Source organism: Tauraco erythrolophus, chromosome 1 (genome assembly GCF_009769465.1).
Source record: "Tauraco erythrolophus isolate bTauEry1 chromosome 1, bTauEry1.pri, whole genome shotgun sequence".
NCBI classification, from domain to species: domain Eukaryota; kingdom Metazoa; phylum Chordata; class Aves; order Musophagiformes; family Musophagidae; genus Tauraco; species Tauraco erythrolophus.
The window spans coordinates 2,182,467-2,201,494 of NC_141465.1; the positions used below are offsets into that span (position 1 = coordinate 2,182,467).

The 19,028-nt window shown below is 45.0% G+C and overlaps 1 protein-coding gene across 1 annotated transcript in view; it reads left to right on the top strand.

Moving 5' to 3' along the window:
* Window positions 1-18,942, top strand: part of LOC104380643 (rap1 GTPase-activating protein 1-like) — a 40,550-nt gene extending 21,608 nt beyond the window's left edge. The window contains exons 17-24 of the mRNA XM_086622686.1: window positions 1,801-1,947; window positions 3,202-3,305; window positions 5,800-5,916; window positions 10,752-10,878; window positions 10,967-11,069; window positions 16,989-17,074; window positions 17,682-17,757; window positions 18,899-18,942. Of these exons, the coding sequence (XP_086478812.1) occupies window positions 1,801-1,947; window positions 3,202-3,305; window positions 5,800-5,916; window positions 10,752-10,878; window positions 10,967-11,069; window positions 16,989-17,074; window positions 17,682-17,757; window positions 18,899-18,942 (804 nt within the window). The remainder of the gene's footprint in view (window positions 1-1,800; window positions 1,948-3,201; window positions 3,306-5,799; window positions 5,917-10,751; window positions 10,879-10,966; window positions 11,070-16,988; window positions 17,075-17,681; window positions 17,758-18,898) is intronic.
* Window positions 18,943-19,028: the final 86 nt, after the last annotated feature.

Here is a 19,028-nt window from a genome sequence, read left to right on the forward strand (position 1 = left end):
AGATCCTCCTGGCAACTGTGCTAAGGCACATGGAAAATAAGGGGGTGATTGGTGACAGCCAACATGGCTTCACTAAGGGCAAATCCTGCCTGACTAATTTGATGGCCCTCTATGATGGGGTTACAGTGTTGGTGGATAAGGGAAGAGCAACTGACATCATCTACCTGGACTTCTGCAAAGCATTGGACACTGTCCTGCATGACATCCTTGTCTCTAAATTGGAGAGATGTGGATTTGATGGATGGACGACTCGGTGGATAAGGAATTGGCTGGATGGTCACACTCAAAGAGTTGCAATCAACAGTTCAATGTCCCAGTGGAGGCCGGTGATGAGTGGTGTTCCTCAGGGGTCAGTACTGGGGCCAGTGCTATTTAACATCTTTGTTGGAGACATGGACAGTGGGATCAAGTGCACCCTCAGCAAGTTTGCAGATGACACCAAGCTGTGTGGTGTTGTGGGCACGCTGGAGGGAAGGGATGCCATCCAGAGGGACCTGGACAGGCTGGAGAGATGGGCCTGTGAGAACCTCATGAAGTTCAACAAGGCCAAGTGCAGGGTCCTGCACGTGGGTCGGGGCAATCCCAAGCACAAGTACAGGCTGGGTGGAGAATGGATTGAGAGCAGCCCTGAGGAGAAGGACTTGGGGTGTTGGTGGATGAGAAGCTCAACATGAGCCGGCACCGTGCGCTGGCAGCCCAGAAAGCCAACCGTGTCCTGGGCTGCATCCAGAGCAGCGTGGGCAGCAGGGCGAGGGAGGGGATTTTGCTCCGAGGGCTGGAGCACCTCTCCTGTGAAAACAGGCTGAGAGAGTTGGGGCTGTTCAGCCTGGAGAAGAGAAGGCTCCGGGGTGATCTTATTGCAGCCTTCCAGTGCCTAAAGGGGCTACAGGAAAGCTGGAGAGGGGCTTTGGACAAGGGCATGGAGTGACAGGACACGGGGCAATGGCTTTAAACTGAAAGAGGGCAGATTTAGATTGGATATAAGGACGAAATTCTTTACTACATGGATGGTGAGGACACTTCTTTTGCATAACCAGGTATCTGTGTGGACAGAGGTGTGTTATAAATAGCATTTCTTCAGATGACTCCCACCTGTTTTGTGTAGTGGGCTGGTTAGAGTCGTTAAGGGCTGTGAAACTAATCCATTAATATATAAGTTTGGTAGCTACATGTGTAGTTTTGGGCAGAGCTGGCACGCTTTGATGAGGTGTATTTTTATGTACAAGTGGCTAAACTTGCCTCTGCTGCTAACCAGGAATTCCATACCCATCCATGTCTTACACGAATTGTCCCAAAATGTCCTTTTCTGGCTTCTAGCAGCTGCTGCGATTTGCATGTCGTGTACACAGATGGCCTTGGCTGGAAAAGGCTGAGCAAACTCAGAAAATGGCTTTTTCAATTGCTGCAGATTTTGATATGGCCGTTTCCTCTTGGAACCAGCACTTGAGTTCATGCAAGACTTGAACAGGAGTTTGATTTTGTGTTTTGTAGCCTGTGCTGGGTAGGGCTGCTCCAGATGATGCTATCTTATCCAGTGTGCTGGGATGCTGGTAGGGAATGTCTATATATGTCTATACTTCAGGAAGAGTTCTTTCCTGGCAGCGAGCTCCATGAATTGGTGAGGACCAAAAGTGTGTAGTATCTAAGATGCTGCCATCTGGGAGTTAGGATTTCTGTGGTTCTGCTGTTGGTCTGTCCCAACTTTCCACCCAATCCGTGGTGCTTTTCGTACCGCCCTGCTGTGCACATGTCTACACGTGTACCTGTGTTTGTCTGTTTCCCTGCCTCCCTTCTGCTCAGCGGGTGATCAGAGGCCGCAGCCAGAGCCTGGATACCATGGGGATAGCCATGAGAAAGCAGCAGCCAGCCTCCTTGCCCAGCCGCCCACCTACAGCTGGCCTTGCCCTCAGCCAGAGCGTCGCCGAGGGCCCCAAGGCCATCGCTGCGGTAAGGTATTCGAGGGGGCAGTAAGAAGAAACCTGGCGTACCTTCATGACCCACCCATACATTTTTGTTTTTTCCCTGTTTGTTTGCCCTCTTGTCCTCCTGTGAATCTCCTTCTGTCGTGTCATCCCATTCCATGAGCGGTGACAGCACGTGTTGGGGTCTGTTCTGTCTGTGCCTGTCTCTAGCCCCAGTTCATCCGTAAACTAGAGCTGAGGTTGGTGCAGACTGGGAGAAGAAAGCCAAACATGATTCCACATCAGACATCTATCCTGGATTAGATCCTGTACGTGGCCATAGCTTAAAAAAATGCATGCACTGTGGTTTGACTGGTCAAACCAGTCAAATACAATGGTCCTGTATTGTCGTATGGCAAGAGCTGAGAACTTAAGGACCTAAATCTGTTTTGTTTTCTTCAATTTCACCAATCATATTCTTTTTCTGTAATATAAACGGGTGCACAGTGTTTATTCAAGGTAACTGAACCTTCAAGGTTGCTGTAACTGGAATTGGCATGTTGGGAACAAACAGCAGAATTAATGAAGTTTGGGGTGAGAAAAGAATGTTTCTAGTCACCATCAAAGCCTTTCTTATTTGATAGGGATGCTAAACATACCTGATCAGTGTGAGCATAATCAATGCATGACAAACGTTTCCACAAAAGGATCCATGTTTCTGATAGTGGAATTGTAGTTACCTTGGCCAAAGTGCATCCAGCAGATTATGGTCTCTGCACCAGTGATGTCCATACAGGCAAACTACAAAAGAAAAGGACCTTAGTAAGCCAAGAAGGTCCCTTTCAGCGTGGAAGTTTCTTGGTGACAGTTTACTCAGTTGTATGCTTTATGTCACCACAACACAGTCGCAGAACAGCCATGACTTGAGTTTGCTGCCTCCTCCTCTCCTTTAACTTCCAGTTTTCTCTGCCTTTCTGGTTCTGCCTCTCCTTCTCTCATCCCATGGGGATACCTCCCTTCCCGAGCCTCTTTCTCTGTATACTGGCTGTGTGTCTTGTTCTGCCTTTGTTTCTATGTCTCTCTGTCTCATACCACCTTTGCAAGCCCTAGCTTCTCTTCCTCACCGACGGAAAGTACTCCTCCTCGCACCGGTGGAGCTGGGCCGTGCTGTTGTATCGCAGAGTAAAGGAGAAGATCTGGATCCACATCGCAAACTCCCTCTCCCGTGCTTCCAGTTCTCCCCAGTTTTTCCTGTCTTGTTCCCCTCCCTCCTTTCTGTCACACTTTCCCTTTTTTCTAGTCTTTTGCCTTGCCTGGTAGGAGCCCATCACATACTCGAGCCAGCCGCTTCCATGGGCGACGGAGTAGTGCCATTGGCATTGAGAACATACAGGAGGAAAAGAGGTATGAGCCGTGGGAAGATGAGACAAAGAGAGAAAAAAACCAGGAGGAGATGAGAAAAGGGAGATAGAAAGGAGATAAGGGCAGAAAAGGGAGATCAACAGGAATGAGAACTGAAATGGAAATGGTTGGAAGGGGAAGAAAAGCCTGATCATTGGCAAATGGAGAAATGGACAAATGACAGGAAAAAAAAAAAATAAAAAGGACATTTGGAAACAAGGAGAATCAATATTTGGGGAAGAAGGGAAGAGATGGGTGGAGGAACATAGTAAGATTGCTCTTAAACTTTGTGCAGTATGATCTGGGACTCTTGGTTCTCCTGCTCTGTATTTACCACTTTTGGATAAGAGTCAGATGAAAGGCTTTTCCTTGGGAAGGGGGAATTGGGTGCTTGCTTCTTCGTTTGCTTGTTTTCATGTTAACAAGTTCAAATAGACAAAACTTCTGATATCTTAAGAAATTATTTTTTTTTTAAAAAAGGCTTTAAGTCAAAATGACTCGAGTTTAAGTTAGATGATCTGAGAAATAATTACAATTAAGGGTTAACATACAGGTTCAAGGAGTGATTTGGCATAGTGGATGGAATTATAACCATTCAGAAGTTATCTACTGGTGACAAGAGGTTATTTAGTTAAATCAATAAATTCGTCTCAGCTCTAGCTGAGACACTTTTTTAACATTGTATTCTCAAAAGTCACGAGTGCTCTGCATCTAATATAGTTTTCCCAGTTGCAAGAATTCCAGGGAACAGCCTAAAGACTCAGTCTAAAATGGGAAAAGCTATCTTTAATGCGGAAACTAGTGATTCCACAACAGGGAGAATTACTACATATTCCCTTCTTTCCAGTTATTCTCTTGGACCTTTCCTTAATGAGGTACCTGTGACCTAATCTGAAGAAAAATAGTATAGAACTTTCTTGGAGGAAAAGAAAATCTTCTGAGACAACTTCCCTGTAACAGTCTGAGCCAACACAGTAGCCACAGCTTCTCACTGCTTTAGTTGTGTACCTTACACAGCTGCACCCCTACTTTGGGTACAACATCCTTCACTGACCCCTTAAAAGATCTGTAAAAGTCTTCTACGTCGAGGAAAAACCCTGGATTTATTATCTTTTTTTTTTTTCCTGCATTTTGCTAGGAGGGAGTTGGGTAGCTATTGGGTTAATTTAGCTTTCCTTTTGCATATTTGCAGTCTTAGACGTGAGGAACAGTGAGCCTCATCTTGTGTTTTGTGAAAGACTTTTTGGGTGATTCTGGAAGGTGCAGTTTCACTGGCAACTGGTCTATCCTAACAGTTCATTGCTGCTGAAAGCAGATATTGTACTTTCCCCCTCCCAGTGTCTCTTTCAACTGCCCAGTCCCTGTCCCATTCCTTACGATGACTCAGGTGCTTAGTGGACCCTTCGTGGAACTGATTCAGCCCATTAATCTAACAGAAAAAGTGTCCACTTTCTTTCCTTGGGTTGTCTGCCAGGTTCTGCCATGAACTGGCTCATGGAGAAGTCTGATGGGTACTGGGATGGATGGAAGGTACACTCAGCAAGAGTGGCAGAGGCTGGAGCGGGCTCTCTCCCTGGCAACAGAGAGCTCAACATCTCATGTGTGGCTTCACCCTGAAGCTTCACCCATAGTTTAAGGATATGCATGCTTTGATGACACAGCTGACCCAGTCCATCCTGCCTGTTCAGGTGCCGTAGAAGTTTCAGGCATTTAGTTTCAGATTTGGTTTTTTTTTGTCAGGATAATTCCCAGTCTCACAAACGGTTGTATCAGCACAAGTGAGGGCATGAGGAACTGTCATGGGAGGAGTACAGGTAGGAACATTTGACCAAGACAGCAAAGGAGAACTTTATGAACTCCATCACTGAAGCCACAAAAAAAAAACCCCGAAACCAACAAAAAGCTGAGTTTTCCAATCCTTAATTAAACATACCCCACTTTCCAGTTACTCACTTTTCAGCTTTCTTCGGAAGTATCTTGCAGGTACTAGTAGCAATAAAACTATTGTAACCATCCTGAAACAGGGACGTTTGCTGAATCCTTTTTCTTTATGCAATAAATAGATAAACTCTCCAATCAGTCCTAAAGCTTCGTACGACCAACGAAATGGGTAGAAGAAAAGTACAAGAATTGAAGGAGAGTACTGAAATTAATTTAGGCTTTTATATCCATTCAAAAGGTGCTTAAATTTGGCCATTTTTAATATATTGCCCTCAACAGGTTGCATCTAAGGAGTCTGCCCTTTTCAACACAACTGCCTTTGCTTCCCTTTCACGTAGATACGAGAGATCCAGCTTTGTATTTCATAGATTTCATAGATTTTCTAGGTTGGAAAAGACCTTAGAGATCATCCAGTCCAACTGTCCCTAATCTCCCCTTAAACCATATCCCTAAGTAGTTCATCCACCTTTTTCAATTGTGGCTTGTAGGGAAGTCTTGGAATACATGGAGTATTCCAAACCCTGGAGTATAATAGCTGATTTCTCTTTTGTCCCAGCAGAGACACTGCGGAGAGGATACAGAAGGTGCTGGACAGTCCAGGAACTTTCTTTGACCTGAAGTCTGATGGATCATCTAGTCCCAGCTCCCCAGAGTTCCCCAGCAGAAAGAGCAAGTGAGACAAAAATAATTTTAGTATTTGAAAGATGCTCACTGTGTCTGGTCTTGGCTTAAGTGTGGTGCATGTCTTGCTCTGTTGGAGGCATTACTGAGATTGTCCACATCAGGCATTGCAGCATCTTAAAAGTTAGATGTCTGGCCGTGGCACAGGAGTTCAGAGCATGTAAGGAAGGAACTCAGCTTTTTCAAACAGCCAGTGAAGAAAGATTTGACCACTTAAAGGTGATTTTTGGCTATATCTTTACTGTAACGTTAGCTTGCATCCAACAGAACACACGTAGCCCTAGCTGTCCAATTATCCATGCTTACTCATGTATATGTTTCCTCTATAGTTTGCTCTGGAGTGATTTTGGAGCTTCATGGAGAAGCTTGGACAAGGGTATGTTGGAATGTTGGGTTGTACTCAAGTTCTGCCCCTGTAAGCAGGATTCATGCTGCTCCTCCCAACCAGCGTGAACTAGCCTGTCTTCAGTCCTCCCAAAGTCTTACATCAGGGTCTCATGTCTTGCACCAGTGTTCCATTGCCAAAGCACGCCATACCACAGCCAGTGTTCTCCTGCAAAACACTCCATGTAGTAGTCTGCAAAATAGTTCTCCAGTTTCTGGTGGTCAAAACTGGAAAAACGCACTTTCCTGGTAGTGCAGCTTCGCTGTTGCTAAGCTGTATTATGTTGAGATGTGATCCTATCTTGGATACTTCAGGACTTCATGGCAATCACATACTTGCATTTCCAAGATTCCAGAGCAGCCTGTCTCTAAATCCAAGACTGCAGCTGACTTTCTGGAACAGCTTGCCACACTTGATCTTTGATATCTGACAACTGCGGCAAAAAGGGCACCGAGTACTTTGTAGTAGGGCATGTCCCTTTTGTAGGACTGGGGGTGCTCTAGGAAAATTTCAGGAGGTGCCCCAGAGCCAGGCCTCTATGGTTGTAGTTGCTCCCGGTGCCAGGTCTGACAAGGAAGGGCCTTCCTTCCAACCAAGAATTCCAGGCTGGTGACTATCTGCAATAGTTCAGCAACCCAATGGCATGCTGTAGGACTGTCCAGAATTTTGTCACAGCTAAGGTGCAGAGTTCTGGTAAGTACGTTTTTGTGATACTAGTTTTTGGGTTGGGTGGGTGTCCAAAATTTTGGTGGAGAGGAGGATGGGAGCACAGCTAGGAGATCAGCCCATTTAACAAGATAGCCCTGGCAGCCAAGGACAAGAGAGAATGCAGGACATGGCACTGCTGAGTGGTCAGCAACCCCTATTTTTCAGCGTTCTACCTCCCCATCCTCACCCTGCCTGGGACCTTGTTAGTGAACTAGAAGTTCCTGGCTAGGCACATGTGAGGGACTCTTGCTCTGATTAGGCAGCTGAAGTCACCTTGCATAACCAGCAAGAATTCTGTCTAGTAAGACAATATCTCATAACTCAGCTAGTCCTCACGACCCCGGTGTAGAATGTGTGCATGTCCCGACAAAAAAAAAAAAAAAAAGACGAAGCTTTCCTGACATCTGTTTCTGATTTCTGCATTTGATTGTGGGCTTCTCCCACTTCCCAACCTTCATTCTCCATTCATCAGCTGAGGAGGTGAGCCTGCTGCAATCCATGGCTGTTTCAAATTGATCTCACACGCTTTCAGAAAGCAAACGTAGCATGGGATCTCACCAACAATACTTGCATGAGTATTGTTTGTGTGCATAAGGCATGACCTGTATGATTTGGCAGTCTGTCTACTTCTGCCCCAGGATTCTCTCTATGTATCTTTTTCCAGTCATGGACTCAAAACCACTTGTATGACGACCAGAAAGTCTTTTCACAGTTGTGGTGGTTTAGCCCATTCCTGGATGGGTTGTTTACGAGGTGGGATGCAGCATGGAGTTTTGCACAACTGATGAGCCAGAGTTAGAGTCGTGATTTCAGAGTTAGGGACCAGCCCATGTACAGTCATACCTTCTGCATCCTATCTGGGGCAGGGAATCAAGGACACGTAATTCCACCACGTAAAGCGTACCGTTTTCACCAAGCACAGTGTTGCAGGAACAGTCCAGAAGTGTAATTCTAACAACCTGTCTCAGAGACAGTTCTACTGAAGTTCTACTGAAATCATCTGTTGTTCATTAATCATGGAACCACAAATCAGGATCATGATATAGGCATATTTTTAATGCAAAAAGAGTTCCAGCTGGAGTAAATTACGCAGCCTGTATTAAAAATGTTGTCCCTCGTACTATGTCATCAGTCTGCTCCTGGTTCCCTCCAGGGAGTAGCATCACAGGAAATTTCTCTGTTGCAAAAAAGTCCAGTCCTTTCAGATTCCAGACTTGAATGATCAAACTCTTCATCTACGTTCTACTAAAACCAACCTGGAAATAAATGCACAGGAAACAGAAAAATAATAGATTAATTCTTTCACAGTAGAGACAAATCAGCGCTTACTTTCTTTCCTCGCACGCTGATTTCCAGCACGCCCTTCTGTGGTGATCAGAAATCATAAAATCCATAAAACTGCGGTGTCTTCTCTCCCACATGCAGGGACAATTGTCTTTGGTTTTTCTGCTCTGCTGTCCAGGTAGCCTTCCAAATAATCCTTCTTCCCAAGGAGGGAAGGAAAAAAAAATGAGCCCAGCCTAAGTAACCAGGTAGCAAACCTCCTCAGGGTCAGACGGCTTTCTGGGTTGCATCTGAAAAATCAAGCACTGTACTGTGTATGTCCAAATCCTAGGAGAAGTACATGGGTTTTTTGTGTGTGTGTTTTCCCTCCTCAGACACATCTGAGTGGGGACACGAAGCCAATCAGGAGTGGACCGGATGCTACTCAGTCACTGGTTACCTCACTGAAGATAATGGCAAGACTTTTGGGGTGAAATGAGAGTCCTGGCTAAGAGGAGCATGAACTTACTTAGAGGACCTCAAGGACTGTGGAGAGACCAAGTGGCACCAAATAACGCTCCACTGGCAGTTCCTGGAGCAGGAAACCTGGGAGAGGGAGATGGACAGATAGCTCGTATTGGAGCACTTTGGCTCTTTGCCCTTCCCATCCCAATCAGCAGCCACTCAACCAGCCTCATCTAGTGATGGGGGAAGGAGGCCACCTTGAGTGCCTCCCCTTCCGTTCCCATCCGCTCAGATGAGCAAGAAGAGAACAGCTTGGCCTGCAGAAAGCAAGAAAGCAAGAGCAGAAGAACATGTTTCCACCTCTGTGTCTAGTGCCTTTGGATGATATAGGTCAGGAAGGACAGTGCAGAGAATGAGGATGGAGAAACCTGCTGAGGAAGGATGCTGAGAAGGAGATGATTTGTGGAAATCTAGGTCCCAGCTCACTTAAATTTACGTATTGATTTGCTCTGCCAAGGGAGAAGCATGTTGGCCTTCATTTCCTCCAAAATATATTTCCTAATCTCCTGAGGAAATATCTTTGGCCTATCCTGGCCCTATCTTTACCGTTCTTCCTGTTGCATGCTGGCATGTAATATGCCTGGGACTTTAGGTTTCATTACTGCTTGTAGGTCAAGACTGGCCACGTTTTGCAGTGTTTCTGAAGGAATAAATATATTTAGTATGTTAAAGGTGTCTTATCTTTCTTGCCTCTCTTAGCTTTTTTGGGTTCCTTAACGTTTTTAATCACTTCTTCTCTCTCTTGTTGGCTGGTCTGTTGTGCAGGCAGTGAGTATTTCCCCATAAATATTAGGCTTACGTGCACAGTGCACCTTCCACCACGTAAGCATATCAGCCTCATGGGCTGCTCTTTCTCCTAGATGACTGCAAGCCGTGGTCACAAATTCTGAGCTGGGAGAAGCCGACCTTCAGGGTCTGTCTTGATAGATATGATACATGCACCGGGCTACCTCGGTATCCATGACATTTGAGAGAGCAGTGGTCAGGTGGTCCAATACAGTTTGCTTCGAATGTTCCCTTCGTAATGACCCTGTGGGAGCTAAAAGTCTAGTGGGAAGGACCTACAGGAGCCAGTCTACTGGCAACTGGGCACATGCAAAATCACCAGGATGGGCATCTTTACCTAGGTATGTTCCTACCTGTAAGCAGTAGGAGGGTTCTGACCTGTCTGTGCAAGAGCTTGGCACTTGATCCTGATAGTTTGACACTGAGACATCCTAAAATAATACGGATCTCAGTAATTTGTTTCTACCTCCCTATTGCTTCCTTAAACTTTCTTGGTTAACCATTCTGTGACACTGATTAATGTCTATGTGCTTTCATGACTCCTCCTCCCGTTAACGACCATCCAGAAACACAGCACTAACAGTTGATAAGCTCTATGACATGAAAAATGTGCTTTTATAGTCCCCTTGTACTGGAATTTCTGGAATTGTCTGGAATTTCACAGAAGACCAAACATGATAGGCTGAGAGTGGCTGTGGGAATGGGTGGCTTAGGCTGGGTAGTGCCTTCCCTTTACACTAGTTTAATACCTCATCGTGTTGTATTTAGGCTCCTAAAATCTCTCTGATCTGCAAAACGAAGGCATCTGCTGATTTTAATGAAGGTCTCCAGGGGTAAACAGTGCTTAAACGCAGGCGGTTCGACTCACCCTGCTTTAAGACACTGAGGTCCGTGACTTAAAAATTCGGTTAGTCTTGTCCTTTCGTACAGTTACCCAGAAGGGAAACAAGAAATGGCATTTCTACTAAATGAAGTAGCAACTAGAAATTAAGGAATGCAAGCCAGGTCAGCTGAATTCTGTTCTGAGCTGGGAAAACTCGCTGGGGATGAATAATTTCTTCTTCCTGTTTCTGCCTGCTGTGTAATAAAGCTGTGTCAGCAAAAGCACAAGCCTCCGTATAACAATAAGCACGCTGATGTTGAATGCTTGCATTTCACAGAATGCTCAGGAGTCACCCTGCAGGATATTGTGTGATGCAGCCATTCTCACGTTCTTCATCCAGTATAAGCAGTTGTTGTAGTGGTTTGAGGCAAAATGAGACACCTGAGGAAGAGGAGAATGACAGGGTGGGTGTATGATCTCTTTAACAAACGGGCTCCCCTCCCTGATTTTACCAAGTGCATTATTAAAACACGTCTTCTTTGCCCTCTCCAGGAGCTGACGTGCTCTCTTGAGGGCCCTCCAAAACAGGATTCAATGGTTCAGAGTATGTGGCTGGATGACAGTGACTGCACCCCCAGTACTTCCAGCTCACCAGGTAAAAAAAGAAAGAAAACCACCGAAAAAAAATCCTCTGCTTATGCTTCTAGAAACATACGTGATGTTGAGCCACATTCGTTTGGCGAAGCCTTTTGTACGCTGCGATTTGAGAAGCATAGGTAGATGATCAGCTCAGAAAAACGAGGAGAGAAGCTAGTGTGCAAGCTGTAACGGAGAGAGAATGGGAAGGGGAAGTGTGTTTCACTAGCACGGATCAATAGTGCTCTACACACTGGAGAAGTTGTAGTAGATGGCAAAGAATTAATGTGTTTTTGTGGAGAGCGTGTGTCTCAATGGTTGCTCTTCCGAATGCAGTGCCCATACCCCTTTCTAAACGAGATAGTTTGGATGTGGGAATTATGGAAACAGTGCTTCCTGCACACCTGAGAAGGTGGGTAATCAGGTAGCTAGCCAGCACTGAGCTTTTTGACTGGCAAGACTAGGCTCTTCGGGTAGTAGTTGATTGAAGTTGGAGTAGTTGGAGCCAGCTTGGATCCATTCACAGTGCAGATTATAATTGTAAATTCTCTTTAGTCCCGTAGCAGAAAGAACTATGGGAGTATCTGTTGTTGAGGTTCTAGCAGCTGCCCTGATCTCAGACCCTGTTTGCAGTTGTGTTTCACTTTGTTAAAATGAACTGGTTTGGATTGAGGCATTTCTTGCTGAGCATCAGCCTAAAGTTAGGCTTAAAATTACGGAAAACTTAAATCAGTTTCATTCTGGTTTTGAGAATGAGGCTGAAGGGGCTGTGTGAGGTCTTGGGAAATTATCATGGACAAAAATTAAGCTTTTGAGATTGGGAAGTCATTAGGAACGGTGGAAGGTGGAACAACATTTGTTGCTAAAAGATTCTGGAGTAGGAGCAGGTGGAAATGTGGATTACGTGGATGGCAAGGAAGAGAGTTAGTTGGAAAGAACAGCAAAATTTTTATAGGTATGGTTTGAAAAGGGATTGTTGAAAAAGATTACAAGGGTCAGAAAGTGGAGACAGTCTACCTGAAAGACAGAGTTAGGTCTCAATCTCTGCAGCAGCCCAGTGTGAGATACCAAGAATGGCCATCAGATCCCTGCTTAAAATTCCTTGTATCTCAGCAACAGGAATGGAAACGTCATACTGGAGATGGTCTGCAGAGACCTCTGTTCTGTGAGAGGTTCTCTGAGATTTTTCCACTTCTGCAGAACAACTCACAGCATGAGTGCTTGTATACTTAGAGGCAGAGGAGAACCCAAGGGGCTGGTATTGAAACCCTGGAAGAACAGGAGAAACAAGTGGAGTTTTTGATTGTGCAGAGGAAGAAGAGAGCCATGCTGTGTGTTGTAATTAGTAAGTGGGGTCCTGTATACAGAGCCTGCCTGGTGTTAAACATGGGATTTTTTTTCATAAAAAAGCAGCATGTCAGGAACCTTCAGAGTAGAAGACAGCTGATGAGCTGCTATGAAAGGGCAGAAGTTGGGAACGAGCTTCTGTAGATCCTTTTGTTGAAGGCTAGGAAGAAGGAGTCCAGTATCATCAGCTCAGAGCAGGAGGGATAAAGAAATACTTGAAGGCCAGGAGGCCCAACACCATGAAATTGTCTCTTTTTGAAGGGACCTGGAAATGACACCATAAAGGCAATAGCTGCTTTGTGCCTGGTGGCACGAGGGTTTTCACTGCATCACCATGGCATTGTCCTGGCCACCATCTCCACAGGTCTGGGTTTATCCTGAGCAGGCCACAGCTCCCCTCACAAATGTTTGAGCTTTATTCACTCCTGTTGCCATCATGGCACTGCACTGAGACCAAGCAGGTGTGAAAGATGGTCCTCTGTCAAAAGTGAAGAGCTTGTGTTTACTCGTGATGAGAAACATTAACAGGAGTGGAAAATTAGTGTAAATGAAAACTAGTTTGTTTTACTTGAGTGTCAGAAATTATCTGTTACAAATCATAGGATCACTTAGGTCGGAAAAGACCTTTAAGATCATTGAGTCCAACCGTAAACCTAGCACTGCCAAGTCCACCACTAAACCATGTCCCTGAGCGCCACGTCTACACGTCTTTTAAATACCTTCAGGGATGGTGACTCAGCCACTTCCCTGGGCAGCCTGTTCCAATGCTTGGCATCCTTTTCAGTGATTTTTTTCCTAATATCCAATCTAAATCTCTCCTGTCACAACTTGAGGCCGTTTCTTCTCATCCTATCGCTTGTTACTTGGGAGAAGAAAATGACCCCCACCTGGCTACAACCTCCTTTAAGGTAGTTGTAGAGAGTGATAAGGTCTCCTCCGAGCCTCCTTTTCTCCAGGCTGAACAGCCCCAGTTCTCTCAGCTGCTTCTAATAGGACTTGTTCTCTAGACCCTTCACTGGCTTCATTGCTCTGCTTTGGACATGCTCCAGAACCTCCGTGTCGTTCTGGTAGTGAGGGGCCCAAAACTGAACACAGTGTTTGACGTGTGGCCTCACCAGTACAGGAGAACGATCCCTTCCCTAGTCCTGCTGGCCACACTATTTCTGATACAAGCCAGGATGCTATTGGCCATCTTGGCCAATTGTCATCAAGGATTTGATGGATCCCATCCCTGGAAGTGTGCAAGGCCAGGTTGGATGAGGCTTTGGGCAACCTGGTGTAGTGGAGGGTGTCCCTGCCCATGGCAGGGGGGTTGGAACTGGATGATCTTTGAGGTCCCTTCCAACCCAGACCATTCCGTGATTCTATGATTTGACATTCTTTTGACCTTGTGGGCAACTGCAGTTCCCCTTGCCCTCCGTTTCTCCAAGAGCATTCCCAGGCACAGACGTACTGCAGTGCTGTCTAACAGCTGTTAACGCTTTCCCTACCACAGCCCATAGTTTAATCCAAGTGTGATCTTTCCACAAATCCACTTATCACTCCCACCTACCTGCATCACATCAAGCCCAGTGGAACAGATCCACTATTGACTTGTATTACATTGGCTTGAGTTCTCTCTTCTGTTACCCCTTGTGCAACGTTTTCCTTCCTGCATTCTTTTTGTTTCCAGAAAATCCCCCTGGACTGTAGAGCTGTAGCTGAGCTATGAAAGTTCTGATCCAGATCCAGGTGCTAGGTTGATAGTACAGACCCAGCTCTCTCTGGGCTCCCAGCTTGCCACCATGGGGAAAAGCTGCTGGCTCCATATACATTCCAGTAGAAAAGTGCTGGGTTATTCCACCTAGCTGTTCCCCTTTTGTTAAGGATACTGGAAGCAGGCGTGCTTTCCAGTGGCCTCTGCTGCTCTTCCCAGATAGTTCTTCCTGTCTGCTGACTCCTTATTGCCCCACAGGTACATGCATCACTAATACACAGCACTGAGAATAATCATTACAGAGGATGTGATGTAAAATTCAACATAATTCTGAGATTTTGTACGCTCCATTGTCAACAGCAGAGATCTGGTACTGGCACTGCACAACTTTCACTGCGGTTTCTCAGCACCTTGGCATGGGAAGACAGCTGCACCCTGCAGGAGAGGTGATCTTTTTGCTATGCCATATGTACCCTTAAATCTTCAGTGCAGAGATTTTTAAAAAAATTTAAAAAAATATATAAAGGTACACCAACAAACAGGCAGGTTTCTATATGGACTATGCCTGGAGAGCCATGGTTAAAACATAGTGGATACTTTTCTGACTAGCTGCCATCAGGAGCCTGCAGAGATGTAGTCTTGAGTGTAAGAAAGCGTGATGATGTCACCATCCACACCATTTAGAGCGTGTTTGTGTCACAGACGAAGGGGCAGAGAGGAAGGAAATCAAAGGTTACACGTGCGTGCGAGGTACATGAGGTAGCAGAGCTGAGCCTGCGTTTTCTAAGCACAAAGTGAAATCTTGTCCTTAGGAGTTTCAAAGTTTTTGCAATTTATTTATTTCCCAGAAATTCTGATAGTTCTTGAGCTAGAAAGAGGTAGGATTAAGAGCAATTTGTTGCCAAAAAAAAAATTAAAAAAAAAGGGAAAAAAACAGGGATGATATATTTATTTTGATTTTTGCAAATACTAAAAAATTTTCTATTCATGTACTACTGCCAGTCCTGATAGATGACCAATCACCAAAAGATCAAGGCTGGCAATATATGTTAACAGTCCAAGACAAAATTACATTTAAATGAACCTTGATAATTCGGATTAATCCGAATTAATTAGAATTAATTCTAAGGAAGGAAGGAAGCAAGGAAGAACTGTAATTATCCATAACCAAGCGCAGCAAACTGAAGCAATGCCACAGTTAAGCTAAACTGAAAACAAAGAAAACATCTTGGGGCACAGAGAGGCATCCAGGTGGTTCAGTTTTGCCCTTCAGCGAGCTATGGGGGTTGGAACTGGATGATCTTTGAGGTCCCTTCCAACCCAAACCATCCTGTGATTCTATACATTAACTACTCAGCCACAGTGAATGTGCTGTGTAAAATCAGACTGAACTGATTTTTTATGAAGAAACCGAACGCATTTTGGATGCCCACCATAACTCTGAATGATTCTAGAATTCCTAACCCATGTACACATTCTTGGATTCCTCAAATTGCCATTCAGACTGTGAGAGCAAAGTTACTGAAAAGACAAAAAAAATAATTGGCAGCAGTCTGTGGTCATTGTGCTGCCAGAGCTAGAGAGACACAGAGAGCTGTCAGTGCCAAAACTGCTATTTTTCTGAGTTGGTTTTAAAGCATTAACATGTCATAGACTCATAGAATGGTTTGGGTTGGAAGGGACCTCAAAGACCATCCAGTTCCAACCCCCCTGCCATGGGCAGGGACACCCTCCACTACACCAGGTTGCCCAAAGCTTCATCCAACCTGGCCTGGAACACTGCCAGGGATGGGGCAGCCACAACACGTATCTCATATGCTAGTGCACATCACATGAGGCAGAGGGGACTTCCTCTAGCCTCAAGGCCAGGATATAAATTCAGGTAGAACCCTCCTTAACCCTTTCTGTAAGACACTTCTAGGTTAGTTCCTATGCATAGTTGGTTTAGATGTGGTTTTAATGCAGTCACTACCTACGAACATACACAAGAATTAAACTTCAGAGTACTGCAGCTGGGATGTGTACAAATTGGAGAACCATGGTACTGCAAATTCATGTTGTTTAAAGCCACAGTTTAGCAACAAATGGCAGTGATTTACCAGTTTGGGTTTTAAACCTCAGAGTTTTAAATGACATCACGAAACTGGGAAAGGGGATAGTCTGCCTTTGAAAAACTGCTGAAGCACAGTTGCATCTCATCTGTTCTCTAGAAAATATTGGTATGATCCTGTTTAGTTCCAAAATTAAAAAAAAAAAAATGTTCCTGTGAAGATCTTGGCTTGCCATCTGATTGCAGGAATCCCTCATTAGCTGAATTTTACAGCTGGCTTAACTTTCCTGGTTGACTGGTGGACAGGTATGTCATCAAAGGAATTCGTCTGCTCCTTCTGCCCCCTTAGCACATTCCACACTGACACCAACTCCCTCGTTCACTCTTTCCATTTTCCTCTGATTCAAAGGAAAGAGTTATAATATTTACTGTGGCAATACAGCCATGCATAAACTCCCAGAACTTATATTTAATATAAATTATATTTAATAATGTTAAACCATCCTTAGTGCATAGGATGCAGAGCAGCCTCAGAATGAACTAGAATTGTCTCAGAGGGCTGTTGTGTTAAGGACATCATACTAATTTCTTGTGAAATGTGTATGGTGAGTATAAACAGATGATTACAGAAAGCAGAAGGATGTTTTGTGAATTTTGCAAAGTATTTCATCCAGTAGGTCCAGGTAACGTTAGTCAAGTTGGATGTAGCTACATCCCTTTCACTCTTACCTGTAGATGAGGCACAGATCTCTGAGAAGTTTAGGGTAAAACCAGCTATGTGTGCAGCTCCTGGGATACCCTCTTTTGATTATTTCTTTATTGTTCTGTGCTTGGTTCCCTTCTAGGAAGTAGGTTGCTTCCTTCCAGCAGTGTTGCTGGCTCCACTGGAAAAGGAAAAGGCAGCAAAGCAGATGCTCGGCACCATAATCCAGTAAGTGCTTTAATAAAACGTTTCCTTCTCACTTGCACAGAGGTAAGGATGAGAAAATAAGAGACGTAATCCAGCAGGCTCTGCTTGCTGAGGGTTGAGAGGACAAGAAAAGGACAAGAAGAAGGTGCTTGCAGGGGAAGGTTAAAGAACTGCCTTGTTCTGCAGGTCTCCGTTTTGTGCTGCGTGTGAGGTCACCGCTGGAGGACAGCCTTGGCACACGCTAGGTGAGGAGCATCCCCAAGCCAGTGGCTCAGGGTGGAGGGTACAGCTTCACAGTAAACAGAGTTAATCCTATCCTTTCTTCCCCAAATGATCTCCCATGGCTGGCTGACTCTGGCCTGCTTCATCTACCCAAGCTCTGCCTTTCTTGGCTGCCTGCTCCTTCTCAGGGAACAGCATTTCCCATTAAGACACCTCTGTCTGCCCTAATCCATGCTCAGTTTTCTTCTTTTTTCCTTTCATCATTCATTTTCCTTTGCTCAGATGCCACCTAGCTTTCTCTGCATCTATCCTCTGCTTCCTATGGTTTCGTTATTTGACTGAAACACTTTCTTTTGCTCATTTTGTGACTTTGTGCCTCTCTAGATGCTTGCTTGTTTGCTTTCAGCCTAGCATTCGTGGGACCTACTTCTCCATAAGTTTCACAGATATTCCAGAAATAGGAAGTGGGACTGGATCTCCTGGTGAGGTCTGTAATAGAGCAAAGGGAACACAACTCCAAGTTTGCTCCCTAGAGTTCGTAGTCCAGTTTGGCGTGCGTCGCTGGGTCTCTCCTTCAGCTCAAAGTCCCTCTCCTTGCCCAGCATCTTCTCTGGCTGGACAGTTAAACAGCGTGCCACCTTGAAAGTGATGTGGATGTGAGGCTCTCAGGAACTATTTGGTATATGGCTAAGTAGAAGAGGTAGCACCTATCTGTAACAGAATTTTCCAGCTATTCCTAAATATCTGGCAGTTCTTATTACTGCTGAGCATCTACCTTCATGCCTGGTAAAAAACCACAACAGCTTAGACCTGTGATGTTTTTTCAAGTAATGCTGAGCTTTTAGCTGCCACCTGGTGGCATTCAGAGCCATTCACTGCCACCGATTTCAAGTAGGTCTAAAGGCCTTTAACATCATTTTGGGAAATACAGCAGTCGGTAAGATCCATCTCATTTGGTCCATCTGCCAAATCAACAACATTCTGTCACAAAGGCTGGTGGTTGGTTTGTTTTTTTTTTCAGTCAAGCTGGGTCAAAGGATGAAGTTCCATGAGACCCTGGCTTTCACCATGAGACTGTTTCAAGATGTTCCTCGCATTCTCCCACCTTCCCACCAGAGTTCATCACCTCCACAAAGGTGCATTTTACCCATTTCTGAGGCAGCACTGCCTATGGCAGTGGCCCCAGGTCACTGGGGTGATCTGGCTTAGAGTGATGTTTCGGTCATTCCATTTCTATGACAATCTTGGGATCAGTTTGACAGCACAGCCTGGAGACTAGAAAATCTCGGAGGGGGAAATGGTAAAAAATTTCTCTGATATGGCTTCAGGGGACTCAAAAAAACATATGGCATCCACGTACATAACAACTTCCCTGTCGTTCTAACTCCTAAATGAATGTGGCCTCACAAAGATTTCCTTAAATTCCAGGCTAAATTTGCCCAAAGACTAATAGGTGCACTGGTGAAAAGGAGGAAGGAGTTCTCAAATTATAGGATATTTCCTGAAGAGCTGAAAGAGGTGTAAGAAAGAAAAATTCTGAAATGGAGAACAAACTATACTCCCACAACACAGCTGTAAGAACATGAAGGAAAGTTTTTTTTTTTTCTCATGCTTTTGTTCCAGGATTTGCTGTTCAAGTGAACAAGCATGAATATGCTTTACCTTGAAGTCCAGAAAGAGACAAAAAACGGAATTCCAGCTGCTGCTAGTTCTTCTGCTTCCTTCAGTGATGCGTCAGAGACAGCCAAGAATC